Source organism: Chanos chanos, chromosome 5 (genome assembly GCF_902362185.1).
Source record: "Chanos chanos chromosome 5, fChaCha1.1, whole genome shotgun sequence".
NCBI lineage: Eukaryota > Metazoa > Chordata > Actinopteri > Gonorynchiformes > Chanidae > Chanos > Chanos chanos.
Genome location: NC_044499.1, coordinates 51,790,771 through 51,807,859, shown reverse-complemented (window position 1 = coordinate 51,807,859; position 17,089 = coordinate 51,790,771). Strand labels below are relative to the sequence as shown.

Below are 17,089 nucleotides of genomic sequence, written 5' to 3'. Positions count from 1 at the left end.
TGAAACGCTCAAAATATTGATTTGGAATAAGCGAGTTAAGTATTGTAAGTACAATATTACATATTTAACTGACAAACTTTTTTCGTGACATTCTAGAGGAGGCCGGGCTTCCCGTGTAGTGTAGTCGCCTCTGGTGCCTACCGTAAACAAGGCAGGGGCTCAGGTACTCAGGCTTTTATGTTTAAAGAAAGAAAGAAACTTCCCATGTTATTGTATACGGTTTGGAACTGTGATATTGCGTAAAGGTCTTGTGTCTCTCTTCACCTGTGAGATAAGGAACTTCTGTGCAATACCATGCATATATTTATCACTGTCCTCATGCATAAGGAACATGAGGTATTTAACAGTGGTTATACTGTCAGACAAAGGTCACAGGCTGTGATGGAGTTTGAGAGCATCGAGAGTAAATGAACTGTGGCTTCACTTCTCAAATGCTCCCCCTGTTCTCTGCCTGAAAACAAAATGAAAAAAAAAGAAGAAGAAGTTAACCAAAGGGAAATAAAGAAGTAGTGACCCTGCGCTGCAGAAGGACATAGAGAATGAACATGGCCTGTCCCGCCGTGTTGGGTAACCGTGCCAGCGTGTGTCACACAGAGAGAAGCACATGAGGGGAGACGTTGACGCTTGGCCAAAGCTTAACGGCGGTAATGTGTTCTCTCCAGTGGACCACATGGACCACACAGGCTGTTACAATCCAGCTGACTGCTCAGAGCACCATTCCCAGCTGACTGCTCAGAGCACCATTCCCAGCTGACAGGCTCTGCTTTAACCTGTCCTATTCACAGAGCACTGCCAGATTCGGGGCTATTCAACACAAACACACACACACACACACACACTACACTGTACTGATGGGTGAATTGCCATCACCCTTCTGTAGAATTATTATTATTACTATTATTATAATTAGTAATAGTAGTAGTGGTAGTAGTAGTAGTAGTAGATGTCTTTTGCTTTAGTTTTGTGTGGAAAGAAAAGGTTTTGGACGTGGAGTTGCATGCCCAAATGCCACGATGGATGGTTTACATGCAGAAACCTTTAAAAACGACTACTTTAACTCGGAGAAGCATATACTGTAAAACACCTAGAGAAGAGAAAAAAGCAAAATTCAGACCAGAAATGTAAAAGCAGAGCTGGGCTGCGAACAGCGATGCATCTGGGTGAATAATCAGACAGAAAACACGGTTAAGGCCAGACGATGCGGCTGACATCTGATAAAAGGAGGATGATGAACTGATAAGAGACAGAACTATGGAGTAATGTGGAGGAAGAACAGGGCTGAGAGAGGCAGAGAGACACCACAGTGTCTTCTCATTACAGCCACATCATTGGCAGCCTATTAGAAGAGTGTGTGCAGTAGGCAGTTGTTTGACAGATGCCCGCAGGGTGGTATTCACACAGTGAAGTGCAGTAATTGGGGGTGGGGGGTGGGGGTGAGGGGGTGGGGGGTGTCGGGGGGGGGGCTGGGGGGGGGGGGGGGTTTGCTGCTGAGGCTCAGTTGTTTCTGTACCATATGCTTCAGTGGAGAACTCAGTGTGTATAACAGGGTGTCTACACCACACAGCAGATCCAGACGGCTAAGAGGGAATTCAAACTGATAATACCACGGTTTGATTAATACAGCCATTAGGAACAATCAATATTTTGTCTGTCACTGATGAAAGAAAAGGCCTCTGCCCACCTTTCTGAGAGGTTTTTTGTTTGTTTGTTTGTTTTTTATCTTGGCTAAAAGCCTGTCTGGAACAGTTACGTGCACTGTCTCACTATAAATTATTATATACCACCATCTTCACTGCATATGCATGTTTTTCAGTAAACAATTCAGTTATTAGTGGTCATATTCACCAGCCAATCAGTGCAGTCTGATTCTAAAACATTGTTAATGTCACAGACTTACCATTGACTGAAGTGAGTAGTGAAAGTCCCTAGATAAGTAAGTCGCTAGAGTGGGAATATGCACACACAGAAGAACACGGTTCTACGTTTGTGTGTGTGTGTGTGTCCATGGTGAGAGCAGGCTAATGCCCTCCTCAGAGTGCATCTGGTAAAGACGAAGCCAATGATGTCTAATACAATCAAAGCAAATGGACACGGCCTCCGAATGGAACTAACACTGATGGGCCTTAAATCAATGGAGCCTGGAGAGCAGATCTCTGTGGAAAACAACACTGTCTCACACTCAGACAAAAAGCCAAAACAAAGAATACATCCACGAAAAGGCCTGAAAAAAGAAAAAGAAAAGAGAAGAGAAGAAAAGAAAGGCAGTCCTGCGTGGAGCTGTGTCTGTAATGTCGGACACACGGAGGCTTTACTGCAGTGAGAGTTTAGAGGAGTCAGAGACGGAAGGACGGGGTTATCTCCAACTCTCCACATTTAATGCCCTGAAGAACAGGCAGATCAGTGAATGGTCAGACACACTGAGCAGTGTAAAAAATCAGACATATATATTCACACTGAGCAGTGTAAAAATCAGACATACATATTTACACTGAGCAGTGCAAAGATCAGACATACATATTTACACTGAGCAGTGTAAAGATCAGACATACATATTCACACTGAGCAGTGTAAAGATCAGACATACATATTCACACTGAGCAGTGTAAAAATCAGATATACATATTAACACTGAGCAATGTAAAAATCAGATATACATATTAACACTGAGCAGTGTAAAGATCAGACATACATATTTACACTGAGCATTGTAAAAATCAGACATACATATTCACACTGAGCAGTGTAAAAATCAGACATACATATTCACACTGAGCAGTGTAAAAATCAGACATACATATTTACACTGAGCAGTGTAAAAATCAGACATACATATTTACACTGAGCAGTGTAAAAATCAGACATACATATTCACACTGAGCAGTGTAAAAATCAGACATACATATTCACACTGAGCAGTGTAAAGATCAGACATACATATTTACACTGAGCAGTGTAAAAATCAGACATACATATTTACACTGAGCAGTGTTTTATGTATTTACATTTTCCTTGCAGAATGAGATTACATACAGCAGATGTGCGTGAAATAAGTGTGCAGACTGTCGTCACTCACATGGCCAAGTGTGGGCTGTTCCTTTGGACCCTAACAGCCACAAAATATGAGCAAACTCAGGAACCTCATACAACATCTTCGATCAGATTCTGACTTGACTTATTTTAAGCACTGTGTGAAAGACAATGCTGTGCCAGTTTCAAGGTTTAGAAAGCACAGTGCTAGCATGGATGTCAGACACACACACACACACACACACACACATATATATATATATAGAGAGAGAGAGACAGAGAGAGAGAGAGAGAGAGAGAGAGAGGGAGAGAGAGACAGAGAGAGGGAGAGAGAGATGGTTGCTGTGTCGTGCTCAGTCACAAAGCACAGCACAGACAGATGTTCAAATCCAGCTCATTCTGCATCATTCATGGGAACATTTATCACCACACAGTCCAGGCAAGTGAGATCTGCTCTGGAGGTCATAGAACAGGACCCTGCAACACACAGCGCACTCAATTTGCACACTAAATATTCAGGACACACCCAGTTTCCGCAATGAACATTCGGGACACGCCCATTTTCCACACTAAATATTCAGGACACACCCAGTTTCCGTGGTGAATGTTCAGGACACACCCAGTTTCCATGGTGAATATTCAGGACACATAAGACAATATTCAGACTTCCTACCAGACTACCTTGGAATGGACCAGGATTTTCATACTTATAACATGTTCATTAAGTCTGCTTGGACTCAAACAAATGTTATTATTGTTCACTGATGCCTTTGGGCTGTTACTGTCTGTGCGGAAAAAGAGTGGCCTTATCTGAGAGAGGAGGTAAACTGGCTGAAGGCTACAGACAGGCTGGACATCTCAAGGGCGCATCATTGTCTGACGGAGAAAAGGTAAAGGGACAGTGAGTCCAGGGAGCTTTCAAAACACTGCAGAGAGAGACGTTTTAACCGAACATCATCACCCCAGAATGTCTTATATCATTATTTCACACAACAAACACACACGCACGCACACACACACACACACACACACACACACACAGCACAGCACACACACACACACACACGCACGCATGCACACACACACACACACAGACACACACAGACCAGAGCTCTGACTGCACTCAGAGAAAAAAAAGGTCCATTTGCGACAAATCCGTCGGAGTAAGTAAAACATGTGATTTTGCCAATATGATGGGGTTTTACAGATTTGGCCCTAGATGGAATTAAGATGGTTTATGGCATTTTGCGTGTCACATGATAGCGACGACCTTCTTTTTTCGGTTCAGCTTCACGCATAAGCCCTTAAAGCACAGACTCAGCAGAAATGCCATGACCGGTCACTACGGAAACCGAATCACCGCGTCTCCGACGGCGCCGACGCGAGAACGATCAGCATTGCAAAGATGGGAAAAGCGGAGGCGCGAGACCCGTGCGTTCTAATCTGTATTCCCCGATGCTGACAGAGATGACGGGTCTGTGGTTTCTAATATGTTTAGGAGGCTGATTACACCACACATGTAAAACGCTGACACATGAGAAAGAGCTCAAACGGGGAGGCGTAAGGAGAGACTTGCTAAATATGCAGCCGTGAAACTAATCTGTTACAGCACAAAGCTCCCAGATCAGTCATCCACAGGTCTGACCTTCACACGGTAGACCTGGGCGCTCGAAGCCCCTCAGAGAACAGTGTTAAAAAGAGAATGTACGGAAGTCAGGGACAGTTCTCTGACAGAAACACCTGCAATTTTTTTTTTTCTTTTCAAATAGTTTAAAACGAAACGTGCATTTCTGTTTCTCATGTTGACATCATATATTCATACTTCCAGCTGTCATCATAAATGGCTAAATACACTTTTAAGACTCTTCTTTGTGCAGACTGTCACATTTATTTTCTTTAAAACCCTCTCTTTGCTTCATGTCTGTGAAAGTTCTCAGCATAAGCGTTTTAATGGACTTTACCTGCATAGCTCTCATGCCAATCAAGGACTCACACAGTACTTCAAAGGGCTAATTGTTTTAAACGCATGTGAGAAGTTCCCTTCTCAGGGGAAAGCACACATGACTGATCAGAGGTCAGTTTGGACAAGACATGTTTTTCTTTCTGCTCGATTCACATCCAATTACATCCTTATGAGGCAAATCCAATACTGTAAAGTTTTAATCCGATTACCAGCGTTTATTGCTTAATCGGGGCTGCGGTTTACTAGAGAGAGCTGAGAATTTAGTTCAGGGTGGCAAATATTGAAGGATTATGATGCCCCCCCCCCCCCCCCCCAAAAAAAAAAACGCCACTCCCATTTGTCAGTGACAACCATGCCTTCAGTCCTATACTTCTGTGTTCTTCCGTTGATCAAAGCCATGTACTGTTGGCATTCTATGTTCTCTAGGTGAACACACCGTAAATAACCAAAGAGAGATTTTTGTCTATTCCATTCATTCACCCTCTCTGTCTATGTTAAGTTCTCTTTCATAAGCACTAGTTCATCAAATATTCATATTCGTAGCTCAGCTCTTCAACTGCATCAGCTGAAGCGGAAATGAAAAAAAAAAAAAAAAAGAAAAAAAAAAGAAATGAAAAAGAAAAAAAAAAGAAAAGGGTCGAGCAAAAAGTTTGACCGTTTTTGACACCGGTCTCCCTTCAATTACTCTACATCCACAACGAGCTCACGCCAATGAAATATTCATCTCTCTGCTCTCACCTCCAATAGAATGGCATAAATCAATATGACCCCGGCTGTCATGATTGGTTTGCTGAGCCCTGGTTCACCAAAGCCATTCATCTTTCTCTCTGTCTCCCTCCCTGGTACATACACATCTCCACGTCTCATAAAAATGTTCTTCAAATTTACATCCAGCTCAGTCATAAATGTTTCCTTGGCGTCAAACTGACACGCAGTACACAGATGTCTTTCCAGTAGATGTGAAAAATGAGTCAAACAACACACGGTGTTAACGTAAACTTAAACGAGTGAGCACAAACCATTAAACTCTTGAGAGAGAGTTCTGTTGTTCTGAGATCTACAGAGCACTGATCAGACGCTCATACTCTACTGCTGTCAGCTCTAAGATGTCTTGGGTGAGAATTTGATCAAGAGAAACGCTTCACAGATCAATCAGCAGGCACTCTGGCTTATAAACCATGACACAGGTCCAGGATTCTGTGCAGTTCTGCAGTACTGTCAACTTTACAAGTCATTGTAAGATATCAGACATGTTTAGACATGTGGCACATACACCTGACCGGATTCCTCTGATTAAACACCAGAAGTGACCGGGCTGACCGGTGGTTCAGTTCCCACCTATTCTGATAACCGTGTGACGGCTTCTGTTCACACATATATTCTCACATACATTCACTATTCTGATAACCGTGTGACGGCTTCTGTTCAGACATATATTCTCACATAGATTCACTTTGTGAAATTTATGCAGACTAGCTGCGTGCTGAAATGATGAGGCCATGTTTTTTGTTGTTGTTGCTTTTTTTATTATTTTTTTCTCTGGTGAGAGCTGTTAAGCGAGTTTTTATTGAACCGTTTCTGTTCGGCTGTGGGAGGAGATCATGATAAATTCGCTTGCCAACATTCTCTAAAGATTTAAAGCTGTGAGTCAAATTGCAGAGACATCTGTTGTTTGACCTTTACAGTAACTCAATATTAAAAAAAAAAAAAACAAAAAACAAAGGATTGAGGTCTGTATGACAAGACAAATAGGAGAACAGAGCTTTTCTAGACTGTCTCAAGCTTTCTCCTCTAAAAAAAGAAAAGAAATCGACTTCCCTCTCAACGCGTTGAAAAGCTGTTACGCGAGGGAAGCGGCGATCCCGAAGGGCGTTTGAAGTCAGCGCTGCGAGTGGCGCTTCATAATCAAAGCAAATCCTCTCTCCTTCTCCTTCTGAGGTGACTCTTCTTCAAATCCACCGCTTTTCAGAGGCACTCTCGCTTTAAACAACCGTCCTCTTTATACACCCCCCCCCCCCCCCCCCCCCCCCCGTTATCTGAGAGGCAGTCATCACAGCGGGGAGTGGGACGAACTCAATACAACTGCCATTATCTGCATATCTAGTCAAAGCCACTACATTCATTTCTACAAAGCTGTCAGCTTGTCCCTTGTCAGATATGTGTGTGTGTGTTGGGGGGGGCATCATTCGTCATCACACACAAGGCCTCATTTGTATTCATGTCTGACAGAAATCCTACCAGGGCAGAATCTCCCGGCACGGATCCCGACCGGGCGGCTTTGGGAAGCAGTGGGAACAATGGTATTGCTGGTCTTACTGGAATTAAACGCATTCTGAATATTCTCCTGCTGAATTTAATGGTCTGGATGTATGTGCAGGGGGGCTGTATGATAAAGGTTGGACAAAGACAGTGTGTACTCTGAGAGGATGTGTGAGAGAGAAGGCACTGGGCCATGAGGCTCTGAAAATCTGAGCACTTACAGGATATTTTAGAAATGCTTCCAGGACCATAAAAAGTGAAAACACAGTGTACAAGATCAGTATACATGCACACACACACACACACACACACACACACACACACACACGCTACAGGCAGCCTCAGTTCTGACATCAGCATTCATGAACTTCACTGACATACCTTTCCAAGATTTTTTTTTAATCACACAGAGATTCTTTTAAATTTTAATTTTATTTTGTGAGTTTGTGAGTTGTAGTTGTTTGGGTGTATTTGCATATGTCAAGAAAACAGAGTAACAGCAAAGCATGCCTTGTGAAACCAGAAACATCCCATCCATATCTGCTTCAGTGATGTCTCCACATTTAAATGAATGCAGAATGGCATCTAATAAATTAAAGTTGTATGTGAAAAATGAACACGACGCAACAAGAGCTGCTCACATGCATAAATGTAGTTTGATCATTTGTGGAGGCTTTTTTTTGTATACTTGCAGTGGAAATTATCAGGATATTTTATGATTGCTTAGAATTTAACTGATATAAGCCTGAGAAATACTTTACATCTTTTCACGGAAACACCATCCGTGTTTGGAAACAAGCTCTCCACATCTACAACACAATCTACACACGACTTATCACTGTTTTCTTATGTGTACCACAGAACAATCTGGAACAAAAAGGTGCCCAAAACCAGTCCACTGGGGCCTGAATTCTGCTGGTTTGGTCTCTGATTGGCTGAGGTCTGAATGCATATCCATTCTCCAGTTAAAAAAACAGATTCTAATTAAGAGGTGACAGCCAACGGGCAGGGAAACTGTGGCCCTCCCGGACTGGATCTGGGCATCCCCGGGCCGAACGAGAACACACTGAGAACCTCACGCCGCCTTAAGATGCATTTGCTGTCTTTCAACACGATCCGGTCTCCGCCACAATATGAACGGATGTGAGCCTTTTCCCTCCGGACACTGCCTGACTGACGGCTAATAAGGAGTGGCTTCAGTTGTTGCCTAGTACACGCCTGATCGCGACAGGGCTTCCCACCCACGCAGAGCAGGGACAGTCTGCCACTCCTTCAAATCGGCCCCTGTCTTTTCTCTCACTCTCTGTCTCTGTCAATCACAGGGGGGTAAATCAAGGGGCAGTTATGAGGAGCTTCTTCCCCGGGCCCATCCATCACTCCCACTCTCAATATTTCCAGCTGTCAGCAGCCTGGAGAGGGTCTGCTGGCTGATACCTTTCACCAGAGGGGAGAAAATGAGAAGGAATGGACCCTTATTCCACCTAAAAAAAATCAGACTCACTCACCGTGGCCTTCTGGGAAAAACCACAAGGACTCACAGTAGGATAAATCAACAGTCAGATGTCATTGTGTTTTCTGTTTGTCAAGTGACTTCAGATTAAAATGGTCACCCAGTGGACTGGTCAGTCACTACAACAAGCATAAGGTACAGAACCCCTCCATTCACTTTTACACACACACACAAGAATACACACACACACAAGAACACTCGCAAGAACACGCACACAAGAAGTACTATTCAAATCAATGGGTTTTAATCTGAGTTTTTGGAGCTTTTGCATGATGAGTAATTGTAGAAAATGATTTCTTATGAAGCAGAACTAAAATCCTTTTTAAATTTCTTTTTTTTTCTCTCTCTTTTTTTTTTTTTTTTTTTTTTTACCAGAGCTGAATCAAAGTTGATTTTGTTGCTGAAATGACTATTGCTCATTCATGAACGTGGAACAAAAAAACCCTTTGTCTGCATCAGCCTTATATCAGTTACAATATACGCGTGTCAGTAGTAGGAGCTTGTAAATGCCTAAATTCTATTGTCCTTCTGAATCGTTAAGGACAGTGTTTTGTATGTTTGTAACTCATCAAAAAAAGTAAATAAAGAACAGTAGTAGTATGAATGTTTTCTTTTGTTTTCGCTCTCACTTCCCATAAACTACATTTAAATGGCCTTCACAAGAAAAAAAAACAACAACACGAATTCAACAAAAATATATATTTTTTAATATATTTAGCTTCTATAACTTGAATAACGGTGGTCTGTTTCATTCTTCATTGCTGCAAAAACCCACAAAAGCAGCAGTGGCTAAACCACCAGATTAGATAATCCCTGTCAATCTGTAATGACTCAAGCACAGATTTATTAGAGGCCGCACACAGATTCTTCAGCAGTTTGTGAAAAGGGAAAGAAGCTTAACGTTACTTCCTCCATCTGTGCCTCCTCGCTGGCAGTTCAGTTCATCTGTTTTGGCTGTCTTCAAAGTTGTGACAATTGCACATTTTATACCATGCAACAGACTCACGTCACAAGACGGTTACTCAAAGAAACAGCAACACAACGACTCAACCGCTCATGTATCATCCATCAGCAGCACAGAGACGTTGTCTGGTGGTTTTAATGCTGACACAGTGAGGGCATGCTTCACACGTGTGACAGAATTAATAAAGAAATAAGTAAACAAACATAAGTACAGACCCACGATATGGCAGACATCAGATCATTATAAAATCACACAGGGAGGGAAAAAAAATAATAAATCCATGCTCCTGTCAGGCAACAATGTGCTTTGTCATCCATCTGACGTTCCTACGAAATCTGATGAGAATTAAACCAACTGGTATTAACGTAAGAGGTTCCTCACAAAACGATGAAGTACCGAGAAAACTACGGGACAGCCTTTTTTTTTTTTCTCCCCGGTTATCCACGAGACGCAACATCACCAGCATCCTCACCGCCGTTTCTCTGTGGCCATAATTACGTTTCGATCAGGGAGCGTCAGTCCGAAAACCGCTCGTACCTGCTCGACATGCAGGAAGCGGCGGCCGATTAGCACTCTCCATCGATTTCGCTGTGGCTTAACTTCGGACTGAACGAGCACATTCCGCCACTTCAGGACACTGTTTTCATTTGTTTTTTTATTTTTTTTTTGGTTTTGGTTTTGTTTTTTTTTTCCAGACCGTGAGACCCCCTAATGTGTAACTGCCAACTGAACACTAGGTACAAGACCAGTATGCCACATAAATAACACCATTTGAAATACGCAGGTCTTGGGCTGCTATCAGACAGACAAAAATGGGTGATGCTGTTGGCAAGAAACCAGCTCAGCTGTTGAATGCACCTTTGGAAACTCACCACTGCGATATAAGAAATCTTTATAAAATTTTGCTCATACTGATTTGAAGCTTATTTTGCTTTGGTCTTTTTTTTACCCTCTTCTTTCTGGAGAGAAGGCTTGGTTTTCCAGAAAGGTTTTCCAGAGTGATGTCATGCGGGGGAACATTAGCATGTTGATGATGTAGGGCAGGGCGGGGCTGGTGGGGGGGGGGTGTTTCTAAATCTAAAACTATTATGCAATCTAAGCATCAGATTTGGGTCTTTCCACACATTGCATTTCCAAGCAGCTCTGTGGTAAGGTAAGGTCAGATATTGTTTTGATAAAAAGATTTCCTTTTCCCGGATACAGAAAAAAGTGCACAATAAAATAAAAAAAAATAAGTAAGCAAGTTACAAACCACAGATATTTCTGTATAATAGAGGACTGTACTCTGCTCTGGAGGGCACATTTTGATTTGATTTGAAATAAAGAGCACCGGTGAATTCATTTCCTCAAAACAGCGCTGTCCTTTGGCGTAAGCAGAGCGATTTTATCTTTGTTTTTCCTGTGCACAGATACTCAGAGCGTAATGCACCACAGGATTACTGTTTACTACAACAGCCTTATCTGTCCAGCTCAAATCTAGACTGTCCAGACCACTGAAATTATGCTCAAAGACCGTGCCATGGACACCAGAGCAGACGCTCCACTCAGTCCAGGCTAAGAACTCACTATAAACCAGCATCTCCTCCAATCCCTCCCTGTGTGTTACATGAAGAGTATCAATTAACACCATCAGAGAGGTACTTTAGAGTAATCCCATTCAGATTAAAGCATGCTTTTATCTCTGAGCCAATTAGAATGATAAACCAACACTTGAGTCTATGATAAAGAGATTGGTCGAGTGCGGTAACTGGATCTTGAGGAAGAGAAGGAGCATGTGCAATATCGTCAGACGAACAGCGGTGTGAAATGACAGGCCTTGGGTTTGGGGTTAACAAGGTCACATTCTCCTTCTGAGTCTCTGGTGTCTTCTGGCCATGTGTGTTTGTGGAACTACTGAAGTACTTAGAAGACTACTCTGAAGCAGTCAGGACTGACTACTGACAGTTACTGAGCGAATGAGTGCGTGAACATAAGTGCTTTTAATGCAAGGGCAGTTTGAGAGAAATGAAATAATAAAGTAATGCGCCATGTCGTGTTGCGTCATATGGTGCTGCATTGTATAACCGCAGGGCATTCCAGGCCAACTGTGCTTCTGAACCCTTTATGTGTGTGTTTCAACCACTTCTGTGACAGACAGCCTTCCAATATGGCCTTAACTCTCAAAGGATTCATGCCAGTCTGTCCTAGCAGCACCTCCAAAACCAATTATTAGCAGTGCAGCGTGCAATTGCCATAGCCAAGTCAAGGGCACGCCATCATAAACCTCCAGGCCAGACGGAGCCAGCCGGGGCGGTCCACGTGGCACCGGGCCCCTTGCAGACGGACTGTGGCCTCTTAGGTTTGCACCGTGCAAGTCTTAGCACGGGCCTCTCAAACAGCAGGTCTGCAGGGTGCTGAAATAACAGGCACTTGGCTTTGTTGGGCACAAAGCTTTAAACAATCACTCGAATACAGCCATCCAAGTCTCGACATGGGCTCATTTCAACACCTCTGGTGAATAAAGCGGGGGACCTATTCTCAATCTGCCCCCCCCCCCCCCCACGCTCGAGATGGAGCGTTTTTGCCCAGTGAGAGATCTGATAGGATGTGCCTCCCCATCCATGTCACTGCTTAAAAAACAAAACACACATTTCTTTACTAGCGTTATCTGCCCCTACATTTCTTTCACCAAAGGATGAGCGATTTAATCCCACCCCCCAAAAAAGGGGAAAACAAATAAATGGTAAAAAAAAAAAAAAATAAACAAATGAAGGACGAGCCAAAATGACCCACAGTGATCCTGATCATGCAGCTGATCCATAAGAGGCTTAAGTCAGGCCGGGAGAGGCCCTGTGGTATTTATTATATTAGCGTATAGTTTATGACGAGTCTGGGATTGTGACAAACACAAACATGTAGCAGAGAGGGACAGCGTATTCTGCATGCGAAGAGAGAGGAGTAAGTTCAGTGATTTCCCATCTTTGTTTTTTATTATTATGCCAGTCTGCAATGCCACACTGGATATAATACATTAAAAAAAAAAAACATCGAAAGTTGCTGTTTCTCACGTTATTATAGGTATCCTTGGGTTGGTGTGACAGAAGGTTTGAATTTCGACTAATTGTTTAATTTATAATTTCATTAATTCACTTCCTTCCTGATAATGCTGAAATGCTGTTTCTTCAACAGCTCTGTGTGTTCAGTTAATATTTCATTGAACCTCAAACCAACATCATTAAAATGGAGATTTTAGCATTGAACAACCAAAGTAAAACAGAAGTGCCACGGGGAGGTGTGTGTGTGTGTGTGTGTGTGTGTGTGTGTGTGTGTGTGTGTGTGTGTGTGTGTGTGTGTGTGGGGAGGGGGGGCGGGGGGGGGGGGGGGTTCTTGACCCAATTATGACCCAAAACATAACATCTGATACCAAATGTTATAAAATGTAATGAAGTCAATAATAATATTTGGCCAGTAATGTAATCACATTTTGGCCAATAATTTAATAACTAATTACATATCAACACTTTATTACACCTTTTGCATTTTGAAGTTATCACATTGTTGGCTTAGTAAAACAAACCTGTCATATAATAACACTGTTGGAATGGGTCAGATGGTTCGTGTTTGATAACGTAAGAATGACCCTAGGTGAAAAAGTCTTTAACACAACATATAAAAGGCTATTTACCTTGATAAATCTATGGTCTAATCTAAGGGTCACTTCTGGATCGACAGAGACGGCAGACATCTCCATGCTGTGCTCCTGTCAGGCCTTTGCACACAGCAGGTGTCCAGCCTCTGGCACGGCAGATTACTGAAGGAGATCTAAATGAATAAACGGCGTCGAGGAGGGAGACGCTTGACTAAACGCACTGTGTGCCAGGGTCACAGGGAGGGAACGGCGCTCGTTTAAAGGTGACATGTCGTCTGAATGCAACCATCCATGCAGTGTTCACCATCACTTGTGTTTCTATAAATACTTTTTGGGATGCATTAGATAGATAGATAGATAGATAGATAGATAGATAGATAGATAGATAGATAGATAGATAGATAGATAGATAGATAGATAGATAGATAGATAGATAGATAGATAGATAGATAGATAGATTTTTTCAGATTTTTTATCTATTTTTTTTTTTTTAAGTTCTGTCATTAGGGTCAATCATTTTGTTAAGTCCACAACTCTTAAGTTCAATATTAATATCATTGCTGTCATTGTTATTGTCATCATTAATAATATTATTAATGTAACTGTTGCCATGGTAATGTCACTGTAGTCAATAATGTCATTGATAATTCCATTGTTGATGTCATTGTTCTCACGTTAATGTCACTCTTGTCATGGTAACGTCAGTATTGTCACTGTTAATGTCACTGTTAATGTTACTGTTGTCATAGTAATGCTATTGTTAATGCCATTGTTAACTGTTGTCTTAGTTAATGACATTGTTGTCACAGTAAGGCTATTGTAAATGTCACTGGTAATGTCAATGTTGTCAATGTTAATGTCAGTGTTGAATGTTAATTTATTGTTGCCCTGGTAATGTTATTGTTACTGTCATAGTGTAATGTCAAATGCTGCAACAGTTCATGTTATTGTTAAAGATTTAAAGATTGTGGCAAAACGGATGCATTTTACAGAGAGGAGTTGTTTTACTGAAATAAATGATTGGCTTGTTTTACTGAGGAAAATCTTGTTATTTTTTGAAGATCAAAGAATAGATGAAAAGAAATACGATGGAAAGTTTTATTGTGAGTCATGAGAACATGATCACCTGGTCATTCATAATCATAAATCTACTGACTGGTTATTAATATAGACTTCCAGGTTATTCATATAAATGATCTGGTATTGACTAGTTTGATGCGCTGGGTGTCAGGTACCTGATATGTGCAAGGGTAAGGGGGCTCAGAAGTGAAGCCCAACAATAGCACTGCATAGGAATCTCTGTCTACAACTTCCAGCTACAAGCAAACAGAGAAATTGAGATGACTTTTGAAATTAATGTGAAATTGAAGTACACAGCCCTTTACACATTGTGTAAAACACTATTTCCTAATGTAATTCTTACTTTATCAAACTCAGAACAGAATTTGACCTGCTTTACCTGAGTGTTATTACATTGTGTTCGTTTTATTACATTATTCATTAAGAGCAAGATAATAATAATAATAATAATAATAATAATAATAATAATAATATTTATTTAGAGCCCAATATCACTATTTATAATCTCAAAGGGCTTTACATGTCTATAACAAAGTCAAGATGGCTACTAAGCCGATAATGTAATTTTTGCTAGCAATGTAAATTATTAGATTCTTGGCCAAAATGATAATACATTATTGGTTCACAATTTTATGGCATTTCTTGCCTATTATTACATAATTAACTTCATTATATTATGTTTTATTACATTACTGACCATTATAACATTTTGGGCCTCTACACCAAGCCAATAATGTAATAACCTGTCCAGCATACAATAAGCTATTACATTTAGGCTCTAATGAAATTTTGGGCTTCCACAACAAGCTCCAAAAGCAATAACCATCCAAGCCAATAATGTAACAACCCACCCATAACATAATAACTTGTTACATTTGGGCCTTATTACATTCTGGGCCTTTACAGTTGTCAGTGTTTGGACTTATGGTTTCATAAAGAAAAGACAACAGGAGAGATTACTTAAACTGTCATTCTTCATTTAATGTTAATCCAAGGTTGGGCCCCTAGTGAGGGTTTTCAACAATCACAAACGTGCGCTCTGTGAGAGGACTGTCTTTGGTGACACTGTCTTTGAAGTCCTGTAAGAGGACTGTCTTTGGTGACACTGTCTTTGAAGTCCTGTAAGAGGACTGTCTTTGGTGACACTGTCTTTGACGTCCTGTAAGAGGGCTATCTTTGGTGACATTGTCTTTGAAGTCCTGTAAAAGGGCTGTCTTTGGTGACACTATCTTTGACGTCCTGTAAAAGGGCTGTCTTTGGTAACACTGTCTTTGATGTCCTGTAAGAGGACTGTCTTTGGTGACACTCTCTTTGACATCCTGTAAGAGGACTGTCTTTGGGGACACTGTCTTTGACGTCCTGTAAGAGGGCTGTCTTTGGTGACACTGTCTTTGACATCCTGTGAGAGGGCTGTCTTTGGTGACGCTGTCTTTGACATCCTGTAAGAGGACTGTCTTTGGTGACACTGTCTTTGACGTCTTGCAAGAAGACTGTCTTTGGTGACGCTGTCTTTGGTGACACTGTCTTTGACATCCTGAGAGAAGGCTGTCTTTGGTAACACTGTCTTTGACGTCCTGTAAGAGGGCTGTCTTTGGTAACACTGTCTTTGACGCCCTGTAAGAGGGCTGTCTTTGGTGACGCTGTCTTTGACATCCTGTGAGAGGGCTGTCTTTGGTGAAACTGTCTTTGACGCCCCGTAAGAGGGCTGTCTTTGGTGACGCTGTCATTGATGCCCTGTAAGAGGGCTGTCTTTGGTGACGCTGTCATTGGCAGCCACTGCTGTACAGGACTGAAAGAGAGCCTGAAAAGTCATGCTGTTGTCTAGTGTATTCTTTATATGCACTAAGAATTCTCACATTTTGAGCTCCGGTTGTTTTGGCCTGGTTTAGCTGCATTATAATTGGGCTGACTGAGCTTAAGGGGGAGGGGAGGCATTAGAGCCAGCCAAAAGAGGTGTGTGTGCTTATTCAGGATAATACCTATTCAAGCAGCACTCCAAACTAAACTTTGTGAATTTTGTGTAAACAAGAGAATGGGCCAATACCTGGAACAAAGCTCCCCTGAACCACTTCTTTGTATGCCCACCATCCCTCGTGGATTTTGGGTGGATTTGGCTGAGCTGCAAGAGAGAGAGAGAGCGAGAGAGAGAGAGAGAGAGAGAGAGAGAGAGAAAAGACAGACAGAATTAGTGTCATTTTAGCCCTATTTTACAAGAACAACATCATTGGCAAGCTAAGAACAGTCATCTAAGTTGACAATTCTTGTGTTCTCTGTCATTCTAACCTCCTGGAATTGAGGTTTAAGCAAACACTAGATCTGAAGGACAAACATATCTAGAACAGAAACTCTCCGCCCACTTAGCTCCTATTAAAATGGAATCCATACACTCGTCCGGTGTGGGTTTAACATGAAATCCAAGATTAAAGGAAAGCTGAAGTGTATAATTGAGGTGACCAGGTATGGATCCAACGACAAAAAGAGGGTTACGACCGGAGATTACATGGCAAGAATCTCAGAGATTGCTTTTTTTCTTTTTTTTTTTAACTCCTCAACTTCTTGGCTCATACTCCCTCGTTCCAAGGCGTTCTCTAAATGTCAGGTCTTGGGGTGATATGACTGCCTTTAAGTGGAAGTGGAGGTAGGTTAATCCTTTTTCGA

General features: G+C 41.8%; 1 protein-coding gene across 1 annotated transcript in view; it reads right to left on the bottom strand.

Moving 5' to 3' along the window:
* ca10a (carbonic anhydrase Xa) overlaps nt 1-16,581 on the bottom strand; it is a gene marked incomplete at its 5' end in the record, with an annotated part of 103,903 nt that extends 87,322 nt beyond the window's left edge. Inside the window, one exon of the mRNA XM_030775765.1 lies at nt 16,476-16,581. Within this exon, the coding sequence (XP_030631625.1) occupies nt 16,476-16,581 (106 nt within the window). The remainder of the gene's footprint in view (nt 1-16,475) is intronic.
* Nucleotides 16,582-17,089: the final 508 nt, after the last annotated feature.